The sequence below is a fragment of the Panthera pardus genome, unplaced genomic scaffold, assembly GCF_024362965.1.
Source record: "Panthera pardus isolate Hobbes unplaced genomic scaffold, ASM2436296v1 HiC_scaffold_17, whole genome shotgun sequence".
NCBI lineage: Eukaryota > Metazoa > Chordata > Mammalia > Carnivora > Felidae > Panthera > Panthera pardus.
Window position 1 is genome coordinate 130,473,445 of NW_026526732.1, and position 20,385 is coordinate 130,493,829.

General features: G+C 40.9%; 2 protein-coding genes across 2 annotated transcripts in view; one reads left to right on the plus strand and one right to left on the minus strand.

Annotated features, from left to right (window-relative positions):
• Positions 1-3,913, minus strand: part of LOC109249451 (testis expressed protein 56) — a 12,084-nt gene extending 8,171 nt beyond the window's left edge. Inside the window, exon 1 of the mRNA XM_019419871.2 lies at positions 3,619-3,913. Coding sequence (XP_019275416.2) covers positions 3,619-3,811 — 193 coding nt within the window. The 5' untranslated portion in view covers positions 3,812-3,913. The remainder of the gene's footprint in view (positions 1-3,618) is intronic.
• Positions 3,914-4,000: 87 nt separating this feature from the next.
• Positions 4,001-19,290, plus strand: FAM217A (family with sequence similarity 217 member A). The gene is made up of 9 exons (XM_053904940.1): positions 4,001-4,329; positions 5,965-6,197; positions 10,513-10,638; positions 12,146-12,233; positions 14,324-14,408; positions 14,569-14,582; positions 15,135-15,209; positions 15,296-15,363; positions 17,750-19,290. Exons 1-9 carry the CDS (start codon positions 4,312-4,314, stop codon positions 18,966-18,968), a joined length of 1,926 nt encoding a protein of 641 aa, XP_053760915.1. The 5' UTR covers positions 4,001-4,311; the 3' UTR covers positions 18,969-19,290.
• The last annotated feature ends 1,095 nt before the right edge of the window (positions 19,291-20,385 follow it).

Genomic DNA, 20,385 nt, shown 5'->3' on the forward strand with positions numbered 1-20,385 from the left:
CCTGCTACCAAAAGAAAGGAAGAGAGGGAAGGAGGGAGGGAGGAGGCAAGGAGGGAGAGAAGAAGGGAGAGAGGGAGGGAAAGAAAGGAAGTCAGTAGAACTGCATGGTGGATTTGGTGACATACCACCATACATACACTGTAGTGTAAGCTTCTCTCTTTGCCAACTGGTAACAAGTTGAGAACCAAAACCAGTTTGCCGGCTACACTGTGAGTGGCTCTGCAATGCAGCTGGGTGTATTAGAAAATAAGAGTGCCGTGATCAACCTAATGCAAGAAGAGCAACTGAGCCCCAGTGATTCAGGGTGACCCTGCATAGAAATTAGTTCCCAACTCAGCCAGCCTCTGTTGTTTCTCAGACTGAACCACTGATGGTCCATCCCAGACAGGGTAATTGGCACAGACTCCAAAGAACCAAGAATTGACTCAAGAGGCCATCTCTTGGCAATCTAAATGATGTAATGATTAACAGATCAATCTTTAGAGGCCTGCAAATCATTCTAAGTGAGTAAAAAACAGGAATCTGGGGCTCCTGCCCAGTGGTCTCGGGCCTGGCCCAGACAGCATTCACATACTGCTCCTAGAAGCAGTTTTAGCTCAGGATCCCATGGCGGGCGGGGGCAGGGATGCCGAACTCAGAAGCCCTTACACTCTAATGATAGGAATAGCATGGTTTGCTTTGGTTGTCAGAATTTGGAAGCTAATTTATTTGTTTATATTTTTTTACTGTTTATTTATGTTAAAGAGAGACAGAGAGTGAGCAGGGGAGGGGCAGAGAGAGAAGGAGACACAGAATCCAAAGCAGGCTCTAGACTCTGAGAGCTGTTAGCACAAAGCCTGATGCAGGGCTTGAACCCATGAACTGTGAGATCATGACCTGAGCCGAAGTCACAGGCTCAACAACTGAGCCACCCAGGCACTCCTGGAAGCAAAATGTAGTATTTGACCGAAATAATAAACCCAATTCAGGTATTTGATGACATCCAGCTAAAAATAATTTTTGCCTTAAATGAATTGTTTTTTATTGTCTTGTGTACACATACTTTGGTATTCTAAACTGCCTCAAATCCTTTATGTAAGTAATCAAGGATGAATTAGAAAGGATAACATTTAACAAATATAACAAATTCTCATATTCTCCAGCATAAAATTTATATTTAGCACTGCACACCAAAATAAGATAAAAACTCAGAACTCACTTTGAATATTTAAGTCTTACTGCCAGCCTTATCTGAAATTATAAGCAAGTTTCCTGGTTTTGAAAGAAAGTACAGAAAGTATAGTTATGCCTCCAGAAATTATTGGAAATAAAATGATATTGATTATAAATTTATAGATGAAAATTAGATATATTGGACTGTGAGCTGCTTTGAATGGTTTTTGATTTCTTATTTTTTTTTTTTTTTTTGAGAGAGAGAGAGAGAGGCAGGTGGGGCAGAGGGAGAGGGAGAGAATCTCAAACAGGCTCCATGCCCAACACAGAGCCCAATGCAGGGCTCAATCCCACAGCTGTAAGATCATGACCTGAGCTGAAATCAAGAGTCAGATGCTTAACTGACTGAGCCACCCAGGTGCCCCAATTTCTTATTTTAATGTGTGGAATGCAGTACATGTTAGATGGGTGGATGGTTTGAAGAATGGATGGATGAGTTTGTAATCACAATACAAATCAGCATAGATAATGTATATAAACCAGTACACAAGCCAATGTGTGTGTGTACCAGACACAGCAGAAAATAGGTAACTTAAAACTGGAGGCTTTAAAATGACTTGTTGCTTTTTCACCTCAGAATTGTCTTTAAGGCACACACAAAAGTCTCCAGCTGGCACATGAACAGGACATACACACACACACACACACGGACACACACACATGCACACACGCACGCCTCTTCTAGAGCTGCCCCGCTCATCTCCTCCCCGAGCCCGCTCCTTCTGTGGAATCCACTCTTCCTGCTTTCCCTGCCCCTCACTGCATCCAACTAAGCAACCTCCCAAAGTATCTGTGGGGAAAAGCCGTGAATTAACCAAGAGAGGTAGCTTCTTAAGCGTTAAAAACAATACACAAAAGCTTCAAACTTCCTCCCATTTCCTACTTTTTGGTTTGGTACCAGTCATTGAGAAAACTGGTCTGGAGAATGTATTAAACAGAATATGACGAGGAAACCTATGAGATCTGCTTGTAATTTTACCCAAACATGATGACTGAAGAGCAACAGAATGGTCACAGGGGAAACCATGACAAAAAAGAAAATTATTTTCTACTTATTCTTTGCCAAGTTCAACTCATTTAATAAGCCAGTAACGTACATTTTAAATTTCGGCAAAGACTTTCAAATTATCTTCAAAAAAGCCCGAATCAATAGCATTCTAATAATGATTATGAGGGCATTAATTTCCCCACATGTTCACCAGTATTGATCTTTTAAAACTTGACCAGTCTGATGGCCTAAAAAAATATTGCCTTGATTTATCTTTTACTTCCTTGACTACCAGAGTGTTTGAACAGCGTTCATGCTTACTGATAATTTGTATTTCATCTTGTGAATTGTCTGTCTATATTTATCTACTCTAGGAGGTTGCTTTTATTTTCCTTGATTATTTTTATGTAATCTTTAGTGTAATCTGGATATTGGGATCAATTCACAATACTGTGCATTCAGGGACTTGGGACTAACCAGAATATAAATGGACAAATTTGCCATTAAACCTTCCTCCCCAGGACTGTGTCTTAAGCACTGTGGCAGCTGCTATTTTCCTTTCTAAATTCATGGGCACAAGTGGCTACCAGCTACCTTTGTCTTTCACTGAAGCAGGAACAAACACTTCAGGAGGCAGGCCCCACCCAATTCTGCGAATCAGTCCAGTTATAAACAGCTCTGAGAGAATTCCAGGACTGGGGGCTGCTCCAAACTCCAGAAAGGGAGGGGCATTTATAATCCTTGGTGGCGGGGTGGGGGCGGGAGGGAGAGGGAATATCCGGCTTCTCTGTGGGGTGGAACAGTAGGAGGAAGGCACACCAGGAAATAGAGCAAAGGAATAAGCTTCGAAGCCTGACCTTCAACTTTGACATTCCCTTACTCATCTTCAAATCAAATCTGAACCTGTAAATTTAGAGATTATTTCCCACTTAATCCACTTTCCATCATCCCACAGGTAGACTTTGCCTGAAGAACAGTGACAGACCTCAGTTGGTTCATAAAAGACCAGTCCAATAAACGAAAGGGAAGAAGGGAGCTCAGAGAGCATGGACCCCCACAGCATAATCAGCATGCCAAGGACTGACCACACCTGCCATATAAAGAGTCAGTTCTTAGTCATGGTAAAAGCAGAGGCAGGGGGTGGCTGGGTGGCTCAGTCAGTTATGAGACCAACTCAATTTGGGTTCAGATCATCATTTCAGTTTGTGAGTTTGAGCCCCTCATCAGGCTCTGTGCTGATGTGTAGAGCCTATTTGGGATTCCCTCTTTCCCTCTCTCTCTGTGCTCCTCTCCTGCTTGCTCTCTCTCTCAAAATAAATAAAAAAATTTAATAAATAAATAAAAGTAGAGGCAGTTTTACACCAAGACGAAGTATATGCTTACTAAACAGAGTTCACGCCCATCCTCTGCCCACATACAATTTTGTTTGTCCTCTTCCCTCTTGTAGAAGTAGAGTGTCTCCATCATATGATTTGGCAGCAGTTTGTGAAGGTTAGACAGGGTCTCAAAGGTGTGACACAGAACCTCAGGTTGGGCATAGTTTTTCTGTGTCTTGGGTTTGTCAAGGAGGGGAAGTTTCAGTACAGTGTGGTTGTTCTTGGCTGTCCCCATGATGACCCACTGAGTTACAGAGAAGAACAAATAAGGAATCAGAAGGGTAGAGTGCCCCACAGTTGTTCTTTCTCCCTGCTTTCCTCCATCTCGGAGAAGGTATCACAGAATCTATTTTCTGGTCTCAGATCACTTAGCATTCTGAGAGTCACAATGGCCCAGATCTTAGCCTGGAACCCTGAATGCTCATCCTATCTTCAAACCAGAGGAAATCAGCCTGTCAAAAAGATCTTGCCAACTCTTATGGGGATTTCAGGCAGAAACTCATTTCCTGTCTGAACGTGGACAACAGCTGAGGCAAACAGAGTACTTTCCTAAAGGGAAGAGGGGAAGCCACTGTGCACACATCCAGTGTTGATTTTCCATCTGGCACTTCATGGAGGTCTGTGTGTACATAATTGAGACTCCGCAGACCTACTAGGCCCCAAGGGAAAGCGATTACCTCCATACAGTCCTCAAGCTGAACTGAGTGAAGAGCTTCATTGTCCACAACTGAGGAAATGTCCAGATTAACACAGGTAGGAGGCCAACCTGCTTCTTATTCTCTTATCCGAACTAACAGAGTCAACCAAATGCTCCATTCTAGCTTTACTGACAGAAGCCAGTCCTCACTGTGGACCCAGAGCAGAAGTACTAAATGATCTTGACCCACCATAGCTGATAGCATAGCCCTGAGCAAGGTAGAAGGTGTCAAGAACTCCTCCCAGATTTGAGGCCAAAATGCGAACAGTTAGGGTTGTTCTAGCTACTCCTTAACCTCAGCCTGCTTTGCCACCTGAGCCAGGGTCACCACTTTGCTGTATCCCATGAACTGGCTGGCAACCGCACTGCAAAGTGATCAGAAATGAGGAGATCCATGTGAGCCAAGCACGCTACGAGCCAGCTGGTAGTGCTTGCCAGCTTCTTAACAAACTTCAAAGCCCTTGGTCAGGACCACAGTAGCATCATGGTTATATCATGTCATACATTAGTGCCCAGAGCAGAAGATACAAAATTTTATTTCTGAACTTGCAAATTAGTTTTTAATTTGCAAACTTAAAGAGTAAGGCTTTAAAAAAAAACAAAAGGGTTTACTTTGAATATATTTAAAATATGTTAGAGAATCAGAATCACTCGAATATAATGTGATTCTCATGATTTCATGGGTGTTTTTGGAGACAGAAGGGAGCTTGTGGAAGTGAGGGGGGTAGGATATTTTGATAGGTGGAGACTTCTTTCTTCCAAGCAAACTTGAATATGTTACACTAAATATTATTTATATAAATAGAAAAGAACGAACCATGTTTTAAGCTATTCTACAGGCCAAGGAAGTGATATATTGCATGTCAGTTGACATATATATATATACATATATATACGTATATATATATATATATACATATATATATGTATATATACGTATATATATATATACATATATATATATATATTAGTGTTACAATACCATTGACTATATTCCCTGTACTATACCTTTCATCCCCGCCATATGTTCTTAATCATTGCTCTAAATAGCAACTGATGGAATGTTTCCAGTTATTTGGCTTATTTACCTTGGCTGAAATCAGAAGTAGGCCACGGGATTATATTTTATTTTTAAATAAATGCTCTGATGGATAAATGTCTTCTGCAATGGATAAGACTGCTTCAAGGAATCCATCTCATTCACTCTATGTGTGGTGCAGTGGAAAGAATACCATTCAGGACCAGGGTCAGCAGTCGGAGGCTGGTGCCCCGCTGCTGTTGACTAGCTGTGTGATCTTGATCTCAGCCAGCCAGGTCTCACCCTACAGAACTAATGTCCTCTGACGAAACATCCTTCTAGTTTGTATCTTGTTTTGAATTTGGCTTATTTCCAATTCTGTTCTTCCATGGCCAAAAAATCTACATTTCCAAAACCACATTTGTAATATATGATTATTTTCTCAAAAGAAAGATGAGAGAGAATCCTCCTAAGCCAGTGCTCTCTTTCTTTCTTATTGTGACAATGAGTTGCTATGAAGGGCCAGCTGTGCCGCTCAGGTAGTAGCACTGTATTATTAACTAAATTGATCCCACAGCACAGCACCTGCAGGACGCTGCGTTGTTTTTCTAGTTAGGCTGATCTCTTCTTCATGACTTTTAGGTAAACGGCAATTCCTTTTTTTGTTCCAAAGAGGGCTGTTGTGTCTCCCGAACACCTTCCCCTTCCCCTCTGCCATGGTGGATGTGACAAGATCAGCTGGCTTCCAGAAGGCAAAATATTCAGTAATGTTCAAAGGGAAAAGATCATCTCCAAGTTTCTTAAAGAAAGCGTTCTAAAGAGAGTGTTCTGTTCAAAGCAAATGAGGTGGGAGGGCTCCAGCTACCAGAATGAGGACCTAAGCGACAACTTTCCTGGCACCAGAAAGTAAGTCCTGCTCCGGAAACTTAAACATTCAAAGTACATTTGGGATACAAGGCTAAGAGCATAGGCATCTGAAGGACAGGAAGCCATAAAGCTATGCAAACTGCAGAAATCTAGTCTTGCAGGAAAATCTAAATATAGGTAGACATATATGACTGAGAATTTATTCAACAGTATGGGCTGCAACATATACAGGTGCAGAATTTGTGAAGGTACCTGCTTAGCTTTTGGAAATATATCCCTATGGATCACTATCACATTTGTTCTAAGAATAAATAGGTCTTAAACAAGATTTTTTATGTTTTTGCAACAAAATGGTGGTCTCCCACATAAGGGAGCAAAGTGTTCAAGGTTAATTTTTAAAAGAGAAATGCAACTTCTAACCAAAAAAATATTTTTATACATTATTTCCTAAAAAGAAATTAGACAAATCCAAGAAAGTTAGGACATTTAAGGTAAAGGCTCACAGAAATGGAGTCCTAAGTTGGGGTGAATATAATTGGCTATGGCTGAAACAGAAAGCAGGAGCTGGGAAAGCAGGAGAAAAGGAGAAGCAAAGGACTAGTTATCTAAATCATACACTAAATACAAATTGTCCAGAATTGAACTGAAATGTTTCCCACTGAATAGCATCTCATGTACTTGGGAACAAAAATGCATATTACTAATTAGAAAATATGGCCTTGACTTTCTGAAAATATTTACATAATTACACTGAACAAGATTCCACTGCAGTAAATAACCAGCTGTGACATTGACCATACAGCAGGGAAGAATAAAGGGAAGTGGAGGCAAATACATGAGTAATGTAAAAATATGAAAGGTCTTGAAAGAGGTGAATGGAAATAGAAGGGTTTCCCTGAAGAATCATTAGAAGCTAAGCAGTGTTGTCACTGACATCTCTTTACATAACTCTGGACGACAAAAAGGAATGTATGTTAAAGGGCTTTCCAAAATAGTTTTCTGTTGGTCAAAATTGTCACTTTTGTCATAGTAGGAGAAACTGACTTGATCAGCAAGCCATGCTTACCTGCCAAGTGATTGGCCCAAGGCGTTCCTTCTTTCCACCAATTCAGACCACCTCCATTGCAATGAATGTAAGAGCTTGTTAAATGCCCTGAGACATAGAACATCTCCCTTACCTTCCTTCACTGGATTAGCTAAAGAAGTGTTAAAGTAAGGCAAGTCTGATGCTGCCACTAAAATCTGAATTCCTGGAGTGGCCTTGGGATGGCCTATAAGGAAAGTGCACTCTGTTGGGCTAAGGAGTGATGTTAGAGCTGCGTCAGAGCTACTATGGAAAACCCCTGTCCAACAAATCCCCTTGCTCTCAAGGCAGGACTAGAGCCAAACCAGACTGAGGGGTTTGGAGAGGGTGTGATTCTCTTAGCTGTTTCCCTTAGATTTCACACTGGCACATCATTTCACACTTTTTCTCTTGTCTCCTCACCACCTAGACTGGGGCTCCCACATAGATAGTGTCCAGGGACTTTGATTGATACTAAAAACTATCAATTCAACAAGTGATTGGGGGGGGCATGATTTTTATGCTAATGTCAAAGCATTAAAAAAATCTCCAGAGAAAGGGGGGAAGAGTCAAATTGATAAGAAGGTTTTTAGAAATATGTCCTGTCAAGAAAAAAAAAAAAAAAGAATCTTAGAGGATGTATTTAAGGATGACAAATCTGAGGGAGCTTAAGGGATCGGGAAGCAATTCATGTTCTGAAACAAAAGGAAAACACAGAAACAAACATAAACCAAGGAAGACAGGAGATGTGTGAGCTAGAAAAGTGATGTGCATGCCCACGTGCACATATACACACATCATTTTTGTCTTCTATCCCGACAGCAGAAAAAAAAATTTCCCAGCTAAATATATTTGTAGAAAGTATCATCTGGTAGTATCTGGACTTAAATATTTACCCAATTCACTATTTTTAAAATAATTGTAAGTTGGGAAAACAATATATTTAAGGCTCAGGTTACCAATTTATAAAATAGGAATAACTTCCCATCGTGTTATTAGAAGTATTAAATTGGTTAATCTATATAATCTATATAAAATGTTCAGCCTTATGCCTGCCACATGGGAACCCTATCCTAGCAAGTGTTATTTCTAGCAAATGTTATTTGTGGAGTAATTAAATTGATTCAAATATTTATTGCATGCCTACTATATGCCAGGGACCAGGCCAGATAGAATAAGTCCAGGCCTTGTCTTTAAGGCATTGACAAGATAGTGACTGAGATATGAATGAAATGAAGAATTAGAATGTAACAGTGAGTAGGGAATTGTAAGCAAATCAGAATAACCCAAATGAAGAATCTTGGAAGAGGTAGCAATTTATTCTTCCTGAGGGGCTAAGGAAGATGATTTGTGAACTAGATTTATATGGATAGGACTTAACTAGGCAGGTAAAAGGGGGGAGGAGAAAAAAAAGGAGGAACTATTAAAGAAAAAGAAAAATGATGTATGTCCTGGCAGAGAGAGAGTGTTTAAGAAAACTGCAAAATGTCTGAGGTGTTGGACATGCAGGCACCAGGAGTGATAAGCAGATACTTAAAGCCTGGCTACAGAATTTGGACCTCATTCTTTGGGATTAGGAAGGCATTAGAGCAGGTCTATGTTTTATATCAGCAGTATGGAAAACAGTCTGGAGGACATAGCCTAAGAGGGAGACTTCCAAGGAGACCAATGTGAAATTCATTCTCTTATATTTATTGTCCTTCTACTATGTGCTAGGCACAGTTTTAAAGTGATAGGGTAGATCAGTGAACTAGACAGTCAAGGCCTCCGCCCTCACAGAGCTTTATACTCCAATGGGAAGAGACAGGCAATAGAAAAGCACACAAGATTAACAAGACTGTGATGCATACAGTGAAAGAATAAAAATAGGGTCTTATGAAAGAGTAAAGTGGGTGGGAAGGCTTCTTGAAAGCCGAGCCAGGAAAGGCCTTTCTGAGAGGAAAATGGACATGCAGAAGAAGGAGACAGACACCTCTGGGCAGGGGGTGGGGGTGGGAGTTCCAAGAGCTGACAAACCCTTGAAATTCTGTTGGACATCTGGTTTATATGTGCATTTTCTGGGAAGACTCTCAAAGGAGCATGACGTCTCTTCCCCCCAAATGTTAAGAACCAGTGCATTTAGATGCTTAATGAAACATTTTGGGGTTCGAATCTATAGTTGGATGTTCAACCCAACAGAACGCAATAGTATCATCAGCAAAGGATTGCAAAAATGTCTTTCTCAAATGTCAATGCTTTCTTATAAAGAATATCGCTGATTTCTTTAAACATTCTTTACTTATACACATATATCTTTATATATTATTATATGTTATTTATACATATATATCTTTATTCATTTACTCATACACATATATCAGCCATAAATATGTAAATATTCACTTACATATTTACTTGTTATACATGTATATACACAATACTGCACATATAATAATATATCCATATCATATATATGCATACACGCTCCTTCCTCTCCCACCCCACACATTGATTTCATGGAACTGAAGTAAGAGATATACATTTGGAGGGCCAAACTGGTCTCCTATCATCTAAATTTATCCTAGATAGAAAAAGAAAAAATCAGCTTCTGTTCTTCTGTTGTAAGACCAATGACTGATATGGAACCACCAGAGGCGGGCTTGCTCTCAGCTGGGATACCTTCCTTCTTCCATTTTAATTAAATTTACATATTATCAGCATGGATAGAATTGTACATATATCCGTGCACATACGTACATTTAGCCAGCCCGACCCCCTGGCTTCATTCGAACAGGTGCCAGGGATCTGCGGATATCTCTTAGCTCGCGGTCAGGGTCAGGGCCGGGGCCCAGGAAGGCCCGAGAAGTCCCTGCGGCCGTGACCTCCGCCCTTGCGGAGCCTCGGGGCGGCCCCTCCACCTGCGATGGCTGAGTGCGCCTGTCCTCCCGCGAGGAGGAGCGGAGGGGCGCAGGGGCCCGGACTCAAGGCACTGCCCTGGCGGCGCGGCTCGTCCCGAGGGGCTGGAGGCCTGGCGACCCCCAGAAGGCTCTGGGCCCAGGCGGCCCCCGACCGGCCCGCGGCCCCGGAATACCGGTGGCCCCGGTGGAACGCGGGACCGTCGCGAGCGCCCCCGCTCGATGGTAGTTGCCGGGCGACCGGGCCGCTGGGGAGGCCCGCGGAGCCGCAGCCCCAGCCCAGGCTGGCCTCGCTGGGCCCGGCCTGGGCCCCTGCGCCCCGCAGGCCGTCCAGCGCCGAGGGGGCCGCGCTCGCGGCCAGCCGCCGTCCGCTGCCCCCCCTGTCCTCCTGCTGCAGGAAGGCCGAGTCCGAGGGGGCGCCCGTCAAGCCGTTCGCCCCGCACGCGGAGGGACCCGGGCCTCGGAGCAGCAGCACCTTCGGGGACGACGCCGACGACGACACGTGGGCCTGCGGCGCCATGGGGTAAGAGGCCGCGGCCCGGGGCGCCCCCGCGAGCCCCACCTGCTGTCACCTGCTCCGTGCCCCGGACCGAGCCACCCCCGGCCCGGGAAGGAAGGGTCAGGAGGGGTGGCTCACTAGCGGGCTTTGTGCCTCCCACCTGCACCTCTCTCCCTGCTTTCCTGTCCTGAGGCTCCTTTCGCCGCCGAAGCTTTGTCACAAAGGCCTCCTTGTCTCTGGGCCCCTCCTCCAGGTGCGGTAGCCTTTTCCAGGCACCCCAGGCCCTACTCCGTGGCATACACTTGGGGGGTCCCCAGGCTGTGCCACCTATTCAGCAAACTCCTTCCTCTTCCTTCATTGTTCCATCCCAGGGCCTGGCATGGAGCAGGTGGATCGATACCTGAACTGTACTCTTCTATTTCTTCAGGATCTGCCTCTCCTTCTAGGAGACAATAAATTGTAAATGATTAAGAAATATACTGATTACTGCGGTGGCTTTAATTTGTGATTCCACATAGTCATACATTAGCCCAGTGATTGTCTTGTCTGTTATGTTCTCTGATACTTCTACCTTATACAGTAGTGGGCTTAGAAACCATGATAGTTGGGCATGGAAAATAGCGTTTGGTCCTTTGGGCCTTCTAGTGTCCCCAGAACTGCATGGGGGGCTATAAGGTTCATCCGGCTTTCAAATGGAGCACCTGTTTTGCCTAATGAAAAGCCAAAGAGTTCCTGGCCCTGTTTTATGAGTTCCAGATAATTGATGTATTTTTTCTAATTTGTTTTTTTTTAATTTTTTTAATGTTAATTTATTTTTGAAAGAGAGTGACAAAGCAGGAGTGGGGGAGGGGCAGAGAGAGGGAGACACAGAAACTGAAACAGGCTCTAGGTTCTGAGCTGTCAGCACAGAGCCCAACAGGGCTCACAAACTCACAAACTGTGAGATCATGACCTGAGTCAAAATTGGACACTCAATGGACTGAGCCACCAAAGTGCCCCTCTAATTTGTATTTTTTAAGTGTATTTATTTATTTTGAGAGAGAGTGAGAGAGAGAGTGCAAGTGAGAGAGGGACAGAGAGGAGGCGAGAGAGAATCTCAAGCCGACTCTGAGCTGTCAGCACTGAGCCTGACACTGGGCTCAATCCCACTAACTGTGGGATCACGACCTGAGCTGAAATCAAGAGTCAGATGCTTAACCAACTGAGCCACGCAATTGCCCCTCTAATTTGTATTTTATCTTTCTATCTGATATGTTTCCTTTCTCACTTAAGACCTTAATTTCCTAATCTTCTGTCAGTTAGATTTTAGAATTTGCTTTGTCTGTGCTTTTTTTTTTCGTCTGGCTTGCACCTTATTTCTGGTTGATTTCCTATTGTTACCTCTTCCCTGTCCTCATAGTTCCTTTGTCCTCCATTCTAAACATTTTTGCAACCTCCTTTAGATGAGGAGCCAAAGCACAAGCTTTGAAAAAAAAAAAAAATCACTGTTATACCTTACCCATCTATTGTGCCTGTCCCACAACCTGTGTAGGATTTTAAGGAAACAGAGATGCAAAATGGGAAGAAGAAATGGAGAGAACAATGGCACCACCCCGCGTGCATCCAGCATCTCGCAGGAGGTACGGCCTGTGGCAGTGACCTGAGCGTTAGGCAGCTGCTTTGCTAAGACAGAGCTCCTGCTGAGTCTTCCTGCTGAGACCCCTGCTGCTTTGTCATTGTGAGCGGTTTGTGTGGGATGTTCCTCTTGGGAACTTGCACTAATAGCAAAGGGAAAATTGTTATTTCTCTTAATGAAGGAGAAATTCACCAGCTTCCCTCCAAACCTCAAAACGCTTCCTGTTGCAATTGGACTTTGTGAAAGATGCCACCTTGATCCATCAGGCCATGCTCACCTTGTAAAATCTTCTCACACATAACTTTATGAAAAGTGTTGGTAAGGCAGGTGGAATATCAAAGAGCCTAATCGTTCCCAACCTGTAAGGAGTTTGCAATCCCGCTGATGTCGTGCGGAGTTAATAGCTTTCCTTACCAGTTGACAAATTGGTTTATATTAATCTCTTATTTAATAAATTTATTTTTGAGAGAGAGAGTGCAAGCGTGAGCGTGGGAGGGACAGAGAAAGAGGGAGACAGAGGATCCAAAGCAGGCTCCACATTGTCAGCCCAGAGCACATCCCAGGGCTCTAACTCACCAGCCCTGAGATCATGACCTGAGCCAAAATCAAGAGTCCCATGCTTAAGCCACTGAGCCACGCAGGTGCTCCTATATTAATATTATTGGATGACCTCAACCACAGTTAACAGCTTCCCTTTAAGGTGTCACTGTAAGGATGTTTCTCTCACATGTTCTCTTGTGCATTAGTGGACCAGGATCACAGAGCTGAAAGAAGCCTGATAATCTGTCAGGGAGGTTTTAAAAATACAAATAACTGAGCCTTACCTTCATCCTACTGAGTCAGAACTTGTAACTTTTTTTTCAAGCATTAGTTTTAAAAAGGTCCCCAGGTGATTCTCAGGAGACTAGACCTAATTATATGTTATCTCAGGGAGCAGGGAATTAACCTCCAGAGAAAGATAATCTGCAGGCTACCTTCCCAATGTTCAACTACCTTTCCTGTCAGGAGATAATTTTCTTGTGGGCCAGTTAAATCCTCAGACTGTATTTAAGCTTATTCTCCCTGTTCCTCTTTTAGTTTTGGGATGACACCTAATGTTTTATTTGTGTATTGCTTAGAGTTTAATTTACAAAGGGTTTTCTTATTTTGAGATAGGAAATAACTGAGTTTGCTCCTAAAAAATTACTAAAAAAAAAATAAATAAATTCCACCTCCTCATTTTTCCTATTCCAAGATAAATTGTTACAATCCTCTCCTACACGCATCCCACATCCCCCCCCCCCCCCATGGCATAGCACAATGTCTGGAACATAAAATATTCAGTACATATTAATATCTTCCCCTATTCATTTCTTGACTTGCTTTTGAATACTTCCTGAGTGTTTTTTCAATATCTGGAGTCTAGAATGATTGGTGAGTTTGTCAGTGTTGAGTACGATGTGAGGATTAGAGAATTTTTTTTGGTCGATGGAAAGAGTTTATAGGATATCAGATCCCGTGTTCGGATACAGAAAATTTGGCCAATGTGCCATGGTGTACCAGGGACACACAGAACTGGATATTTTATTGTATTTTTAAAATCGGTTTTGAAAACCTGTGTGTCATTTTTTTTTTAATTTTTTTTTAACGTTTATTTATTTTTGAGACAGAGAGAGAGCATGAATGGGGGAGGGTCAGAGAGAGAGGGAGACACAGAATCGGAAGCAGGCTCCAGGCTCTGAGCTGTGAGCACAGAGCCCGATGCGGGGCTTGAACTGACGGACCGCGAGATCATGACCTGAGCCGAAGTCGGACGCTTAACCGACTGAGCCACCCAGGTGCCCCATCATTATTTTTAACAAAATGGGAATGAAGCCATAAATCATTATAAAAGCCTTTCTATTTCCTAATAGGTGTCATCAAGTTGTTAACAGTTTGATAAGAGAATACTACCTGCTTCTCAAAAATGCTGGTAGTGTACTTATAGGAGGGACAATGGGTCAAGAAACTTTGTGCTTTTTGTCAGACTTTATCTACAGACATGAAAAATTATGTACTTGAGCTTTTATTAAAGTGTTCTTAACATTGTTTATCCTAAAACAAATATTGTTTTAGAACTTGTGTCACTGGAATTTGGATTCAGAAATACCTGCTCCTGAAAATAAAAATCTCCCACCTGGAAAGGATAGTGCAACAGGTGGTAAGAAATCCTAGATGTATGTATTTATACTTATAAATATTAAAAATTTATATTCATACTTGTAATACAAATAGCCACTTATATTAAAGGGGGTTTGTTTTTAATGCAACCAGTTTTATGTAACTATTAATTGTCATTTTTTCCATACACATTCTTTCAGGTTCAATTAACAAGGTAAGGATAAATGTTTGGTTTTAAATAATTCACAAAACATTATTTTAAAATTACATGTATGCTCATTAAAAATTTTTTTCTTTAAAAATATCAATTTCATTTCCGTAGAGTTCTTCAAACAAGTCAAAGCCTTTTCTGTTCTATAGGGCTGCAAACTGGTCATTAAATTAATATTTTATTATGTATTTTTCAATAAAATAATACCATAAATGGAAATTAACATTGCCAAAAGAGAAGTAGTTTCAGCCCTTGAGATTTATTGAAGCAATTGAAATGGTTCATTTCAACTAAGTAATTGAAGTAGTGAAGAAATTAATCTTTCATTTACTTTTTTTGATCAGGATATAAAACACTTAACTATCAGTAAATCTTAATGATATTCAAGGCTTATTAGTTAATGCTGTTTAGCTGGTACTTGCAACAGATTATACCAGTTCCTGCTGAAGTCAGTAAAAACAAATGATTCTTGGTTAGAACAAGAATTATACAGTCTTAGAACAAGAGCAGGGAACAGAGATGTCTTGTGTTTAAAAGTCTTCTGCTGCTTTATAGAACCATTTGGAAATTTCAATAGAGCAACTGATGATAGAACTTAATTTGTCAGAGCATGCTCACAAAAGAACACAGGTGGGATTTTATTCATCATACTCCTAAAGTATTTTTTTTAATGCATTCAGTTACTAAAATGTTGTCCATGGTTTTTCTGTTATCAGAATAGTAAGCAAGGGATGTTTCAGTTATGGAGTTATCCACTTAATGAAGGAAGTACCATGGAGAACAGGTGAGAGAATATTTATTTTTGTAAACCCATAAATTAGTGAAATATATCTAAATACAATGAGTTAACTATTCATCTTAGATACTAGGAAGAAAAACAACCTGAATAAAAAGTATTGCATATAAATATGGGGGAATTATAGAAACTCTAAACTAGGAAGTGGCTGGCTTACACTACAGAGATCATCAGTGTATGGGCAATTAAGAATTTCTGTGCCCTTAAATGAGAGTTTATATGGATAGAGTTTGGGCTTCTCATCGAAGGGAAAATAAACTGTAATAGGAAAATAATAGTCCATGGGGCAAGAATGATTTCCATCCCTTATGTATAAGGTACTGGTGTCAGCATTCCTACTTTACAGATGAGAACACTGAGTCAGGGCGACAAGATATGTAACTTGCCTAAAGTCATACAATGAATGGAATGGTAGAAACAGGATGTAAGAAGAGCTTGGTTCATGCTCATTAGCACTACAGTGTATCACTTCTCAGACTTTACTTATTTTTTGGTTCTTAAACTTAAGTATCCATCAGAACCAGCTAGAATGCTTCTTACAAACACAGGGTACTACTATGTGGAGATTACATTTATTGAACCCTGGGTCACTTTTACACACAGTGTGCTGTTTCATGGAGATCCTGAGTTCTGTTCCTCAGTTTTGTGCCCAGTTTTGACAGTGGGTGTGGCTCACTTGATAGCAGTCTCCCAGAGGACTTTACCTCTGTGAGACTCAGGATGAAACTCCCCTAAGCTGAAATTCAAGGTGTGAATCCAAGAAATGCTAAAGGGACCCTAGTGACTAATGCCCTAAGGGAATGTCGGTGCTGAGGGGGATAGAAAGGCTACTTTTACTAGAAGGAACTCAGCTGGGAACAAGGATTTCAAGGTAAGAGGTCAAATGAAATGAATTGAATTGTATCACACTAACACAGAGCAAACAAATTGAGTCAGCAGAGGGCAGTGGGTAGGATTACAAACATCCGGTCCCACCACTCTGGCTCTACCACTTACCACATGTATGACCTTAACCACTCTGCCTCGGCTTCCTTACCCATAAAAGGTAAACAATAAAAGTGCTTGTCTCCTGGGGACTAAGCAGAACAATGTGTTTGATAGGTATTTGCTATTTATACTGGGAAACCCTAAGATGTTGCAGAGTTGGAAGCCCAGGATCAATGAAATAGTTTATTACTGAGATTTTTCTCTTCAATATGCCATCAAGAAGAGAATAAAAGTAATATTTTTTATTTAGGGTTCAACATTTTGCAAAGTACGTTCATGTAATTGGCTTCTCAGACCACCTCAAGGTCGGTATTGTCCTTACCATTCTGATCACTGGTGGCAAAGGGATTCAAACTTACGTCCCCACTCCCAGATTCCATGCTCTTTTCACTAAACAACGTGGATTGTGTCTGTCATCAATTGTAGATTTCAGGAGACTTTCCTGTGGTTTTATAAAGGCAAGTCGGTATAACTAATATTTAGCTAAAGAAATAAATTTTTACTCTTTTCTGTAGAAATAAAAGTATTTTTCAAAATCCTTCAAGAATACTTTGCTGTCTTTAATATAAACTGGCATTAAAAGAAGCAAGAAGATAATGAGACTTTAGATGTCAATTAATGCTTCAACTCTTTCAATGTCAGTACTTCTAGTAAGCTTTAAAAAAATGAACTATTATAAACTCAGTGTTCCATGGCCTGGCTCTTATGCAGTTTTCATTCTAATATAATACCTAGAAGCATTAGTCATAAAATAAAAGAGCACTTCCAGGTGAAAATTACAATGGGATAATTTTTTTTTTTTTTTTTACCTGTATGGTTCCTTTCTTTCTTTTTTTTTTTTTTTAAACTATGGGATAGTTTTTGATGAACATTGTTTTGTTTCCTTTTATATGGGCATAATTTTTTTTAGACCACAATGGCTAATGTAGAAGGCTTTATTGAGTAACCTAATTACATTCTTTGAGCTTCCTTTTATCTAATCCTGGGTCATAAACATGTCAATGCAATTTCAGTTTGAGTTGGATAGCCCCCTTCTCCGACATCATCAGTGCAGATACAATCTATTCATAGGTAAATAGATGTAATTAGCCACTTTCAACCCAGTGACCATTCATAGACACAGCCATTTGTGGGTATAACGATCTAGTTTCCTGTGAATGCACACAGGGATATCCAGTTAATATTCTAATCTATACGTTTAAAAATGTATATAGTTTTATGTACTTGAGCATATTTGGGAGTTAACATCTGTCAGTTACAGATAGATACACATAGGCCATTGGAAACTAAACATTAACCAGTCTTTGATAATTTTACTTTTTGATTATTTTAATAGCATTTTAATTCCAGTCAACAAACCATTCATTAACTAAATCATTTTTTGAAGGGATTTCAGAAAATCTTCCGTGGAAACTGGCTTTAATGTAACCAATAATCCCATAAGGCTCTTTACTCTGAACCACGCACTTGTAACAAGTGCTTCAGTTGAGAAGCAAGTTGGTTCTTACCCTGGACTGCAGATACCATCGGTTCTCTGCTGGCCCTATGCTGATGGAGACTTTTTGAAGGACAGAAATGAGCCTTATATTAATTTATGTTCAACTATAGAAAACAATAGTGGTGAAACTTTACCTGCTTTAAATTGGAACTTGAAATATGGAAACAGCAGTGTGGAAGAAAACTTAACAGATGAAAGTGATTTATCAGAAAATGAAAAAGCAAGTGATAGTTTGCTCAGCTACTTTAAAAAGATGGACCTGAACTTAAAGCCAGAAACAATAGTAAACGTTGAGGAATCTGTCACAGAGGAACCAAGTGAAGTATTTCCATATCCTGATTTTCTCCCTTCTCCTTTCAATACCCTGGACTTGCACAAATTAGCCCTTTCAAAATCTGAAAATTGGAAAGTGACAGTAGAACCTCCAGAAAGCTCTGTTGAACGTCTGATAACTCGTTTACTAGAAATGGAAAGATTGCAACACATGACTGTCCAAAAAGAGAGGCCCAGACTACAAACTACCTTCTGTACTCTGGCAGCTACTGAACGACCCTCTTCCTCCAAAGCTATACCCAAAGTGAGACAGCCCAAACTTTCAGACCCTTTGAGTCTTCAGACGACTTGTGTAGATAAAAGTCGTGAAAAAGGAAAAAGCAATTCTGGATCTTGCAAGCTTGAACAAAATGCTTCAAAATGGAATTGGAGCAATGCTGGCAAATATAAATGGAATTCTAGACCAACATCTCTAAAAAGTTCATCCACCACCAAACAATTGGTTGCAACTTGTGATGACTTTAGGAATCTCAAAAGCTCCATTTTAAATCCATGCCAAGAACTCGCAACCAAGCCTACTCCTTCCCAAACAACTCAATCATTGGTTAAATTGGTCTCAACAAGATGTCTGCCACCAAAGTCTCCAATACCAGTCTCATCTATACCTCTGTCTTTTCCCGAAAATCAGAGAGAAGAAATTAAGGTACCAAGGACCAAAAAGAAACTTTATCAAAAAAACATAGCACTGAACAGACCATTCTATATTCAGAAGCTGAACTGTTTATCACCTTCCTTTACAGCTAAGGATAAGTGTTCACCTATTGACCAAAAATAACTTTTCTTTCATACAGCTCAATGTGAGCAAATCTGTTTCCAAGAAGCTTGGCTAAAACGTGGTTCATCATTCTGAGATACAGGTATTACACACATGCATGAGTAACTTGATTTGATGTGGAGTGGAATTTGTAAAAATCATTGCTGAGATGTGTAAATATAAATTCAAGGGCTTCCATACTGACATATTTGGCAATCTTTTGCATGTTATGTTTCAAAGGAATGTTTCACTTAGTAAACTGTTCTTTTCAAAAGAATATTCTCTTTTGTTGTGATGGTTTCCTAATGTAATTCCATCATCAACGAACGCTATAATCAACTTATTGCTGGTATATTTTGTGTTCTATTATAGTTTGAAGAGTGTAGTTACCTCTTTTTAGTTCTTCCCACTCTGGTTCCTTTTTTCTTTCCTTTACTGCCTCTACAAATCTCCTTTGTCTATCATTTTGACCAATCTTTTGAGTATTTGCTTGGCCATTAAAAGCTAAAATACTTGCTATTTTGTTAAGTTAATATGTGAGAGCCCCTGGGTCCTCCTGTGAATCTTAAAAAATGTTCCTTTCCCAGGTCCTTGGTCATATACATGAAAGCAAGATCAGTTCCCTTGGAGACTAACTATAGTTGTAGACACGAAACAACCCTCTTCCACTCAGACTAAGTAGTTTTATTTTTTTTTTAATTTTTTTTTTAACATTTTATTTATTTTTGAGACAGAGACAGAGCATGAAGGGGGGAGGGGCAGAGAGAGAGGGAGACACAGAATCGGAAGCAGGCTCCAGGCTCTGAGCCATTAGCCCAGAGCCCGATGCGGGGCTCGAACTCACGGACTGCGAGATCGTGACCTGAGCCGAAGTCGGACGCTCAACCGAGCCACCCAGGCGCCCAGACTAAGTAGTTTTAAAATGTCAAAGGGAAAATGAGAAAAGGTTGCTGTCCACAAGAGCAGCCAAAATCTGTTAGTGGAACTTTTCCCCAAAGTTCTTTGTTGCTGGAAGTCTTAACCCTGGTTAGTTGAAACTCAAACAGCTGAAGTTTCTTATTTAAAAAAGTGTGTGGGGATTGGAGGCAGGGGGACTATGTGATGGACACAACTTACTGCACCTAAGAATCAGGGAAACAAAAAAGCTGAGTCCTGGGTTCTACCGTAGGTGCACAGACACAGAATCTTTTGAGAGTGGGGCCAGGGAACCTGCCTGGTAAACTTCCCAGGTGATTTTAATGCAGGTGGTTCTTGGATCCCAGTTTGAAAAACCTGAAGGAAAAACTTGATGCAAAATGCTCAGGGTTGGTTGGTTTGTGGGGATCATGTGCTTTGGTTTTCAGTTGATGGTTGGTGAATTCAAATGAGTTTTTCTTAAACATTAAAAAAGTAACACAGGATTAAAACTTTTAGGTTTCCCAAAGGAAAATGAGAAATA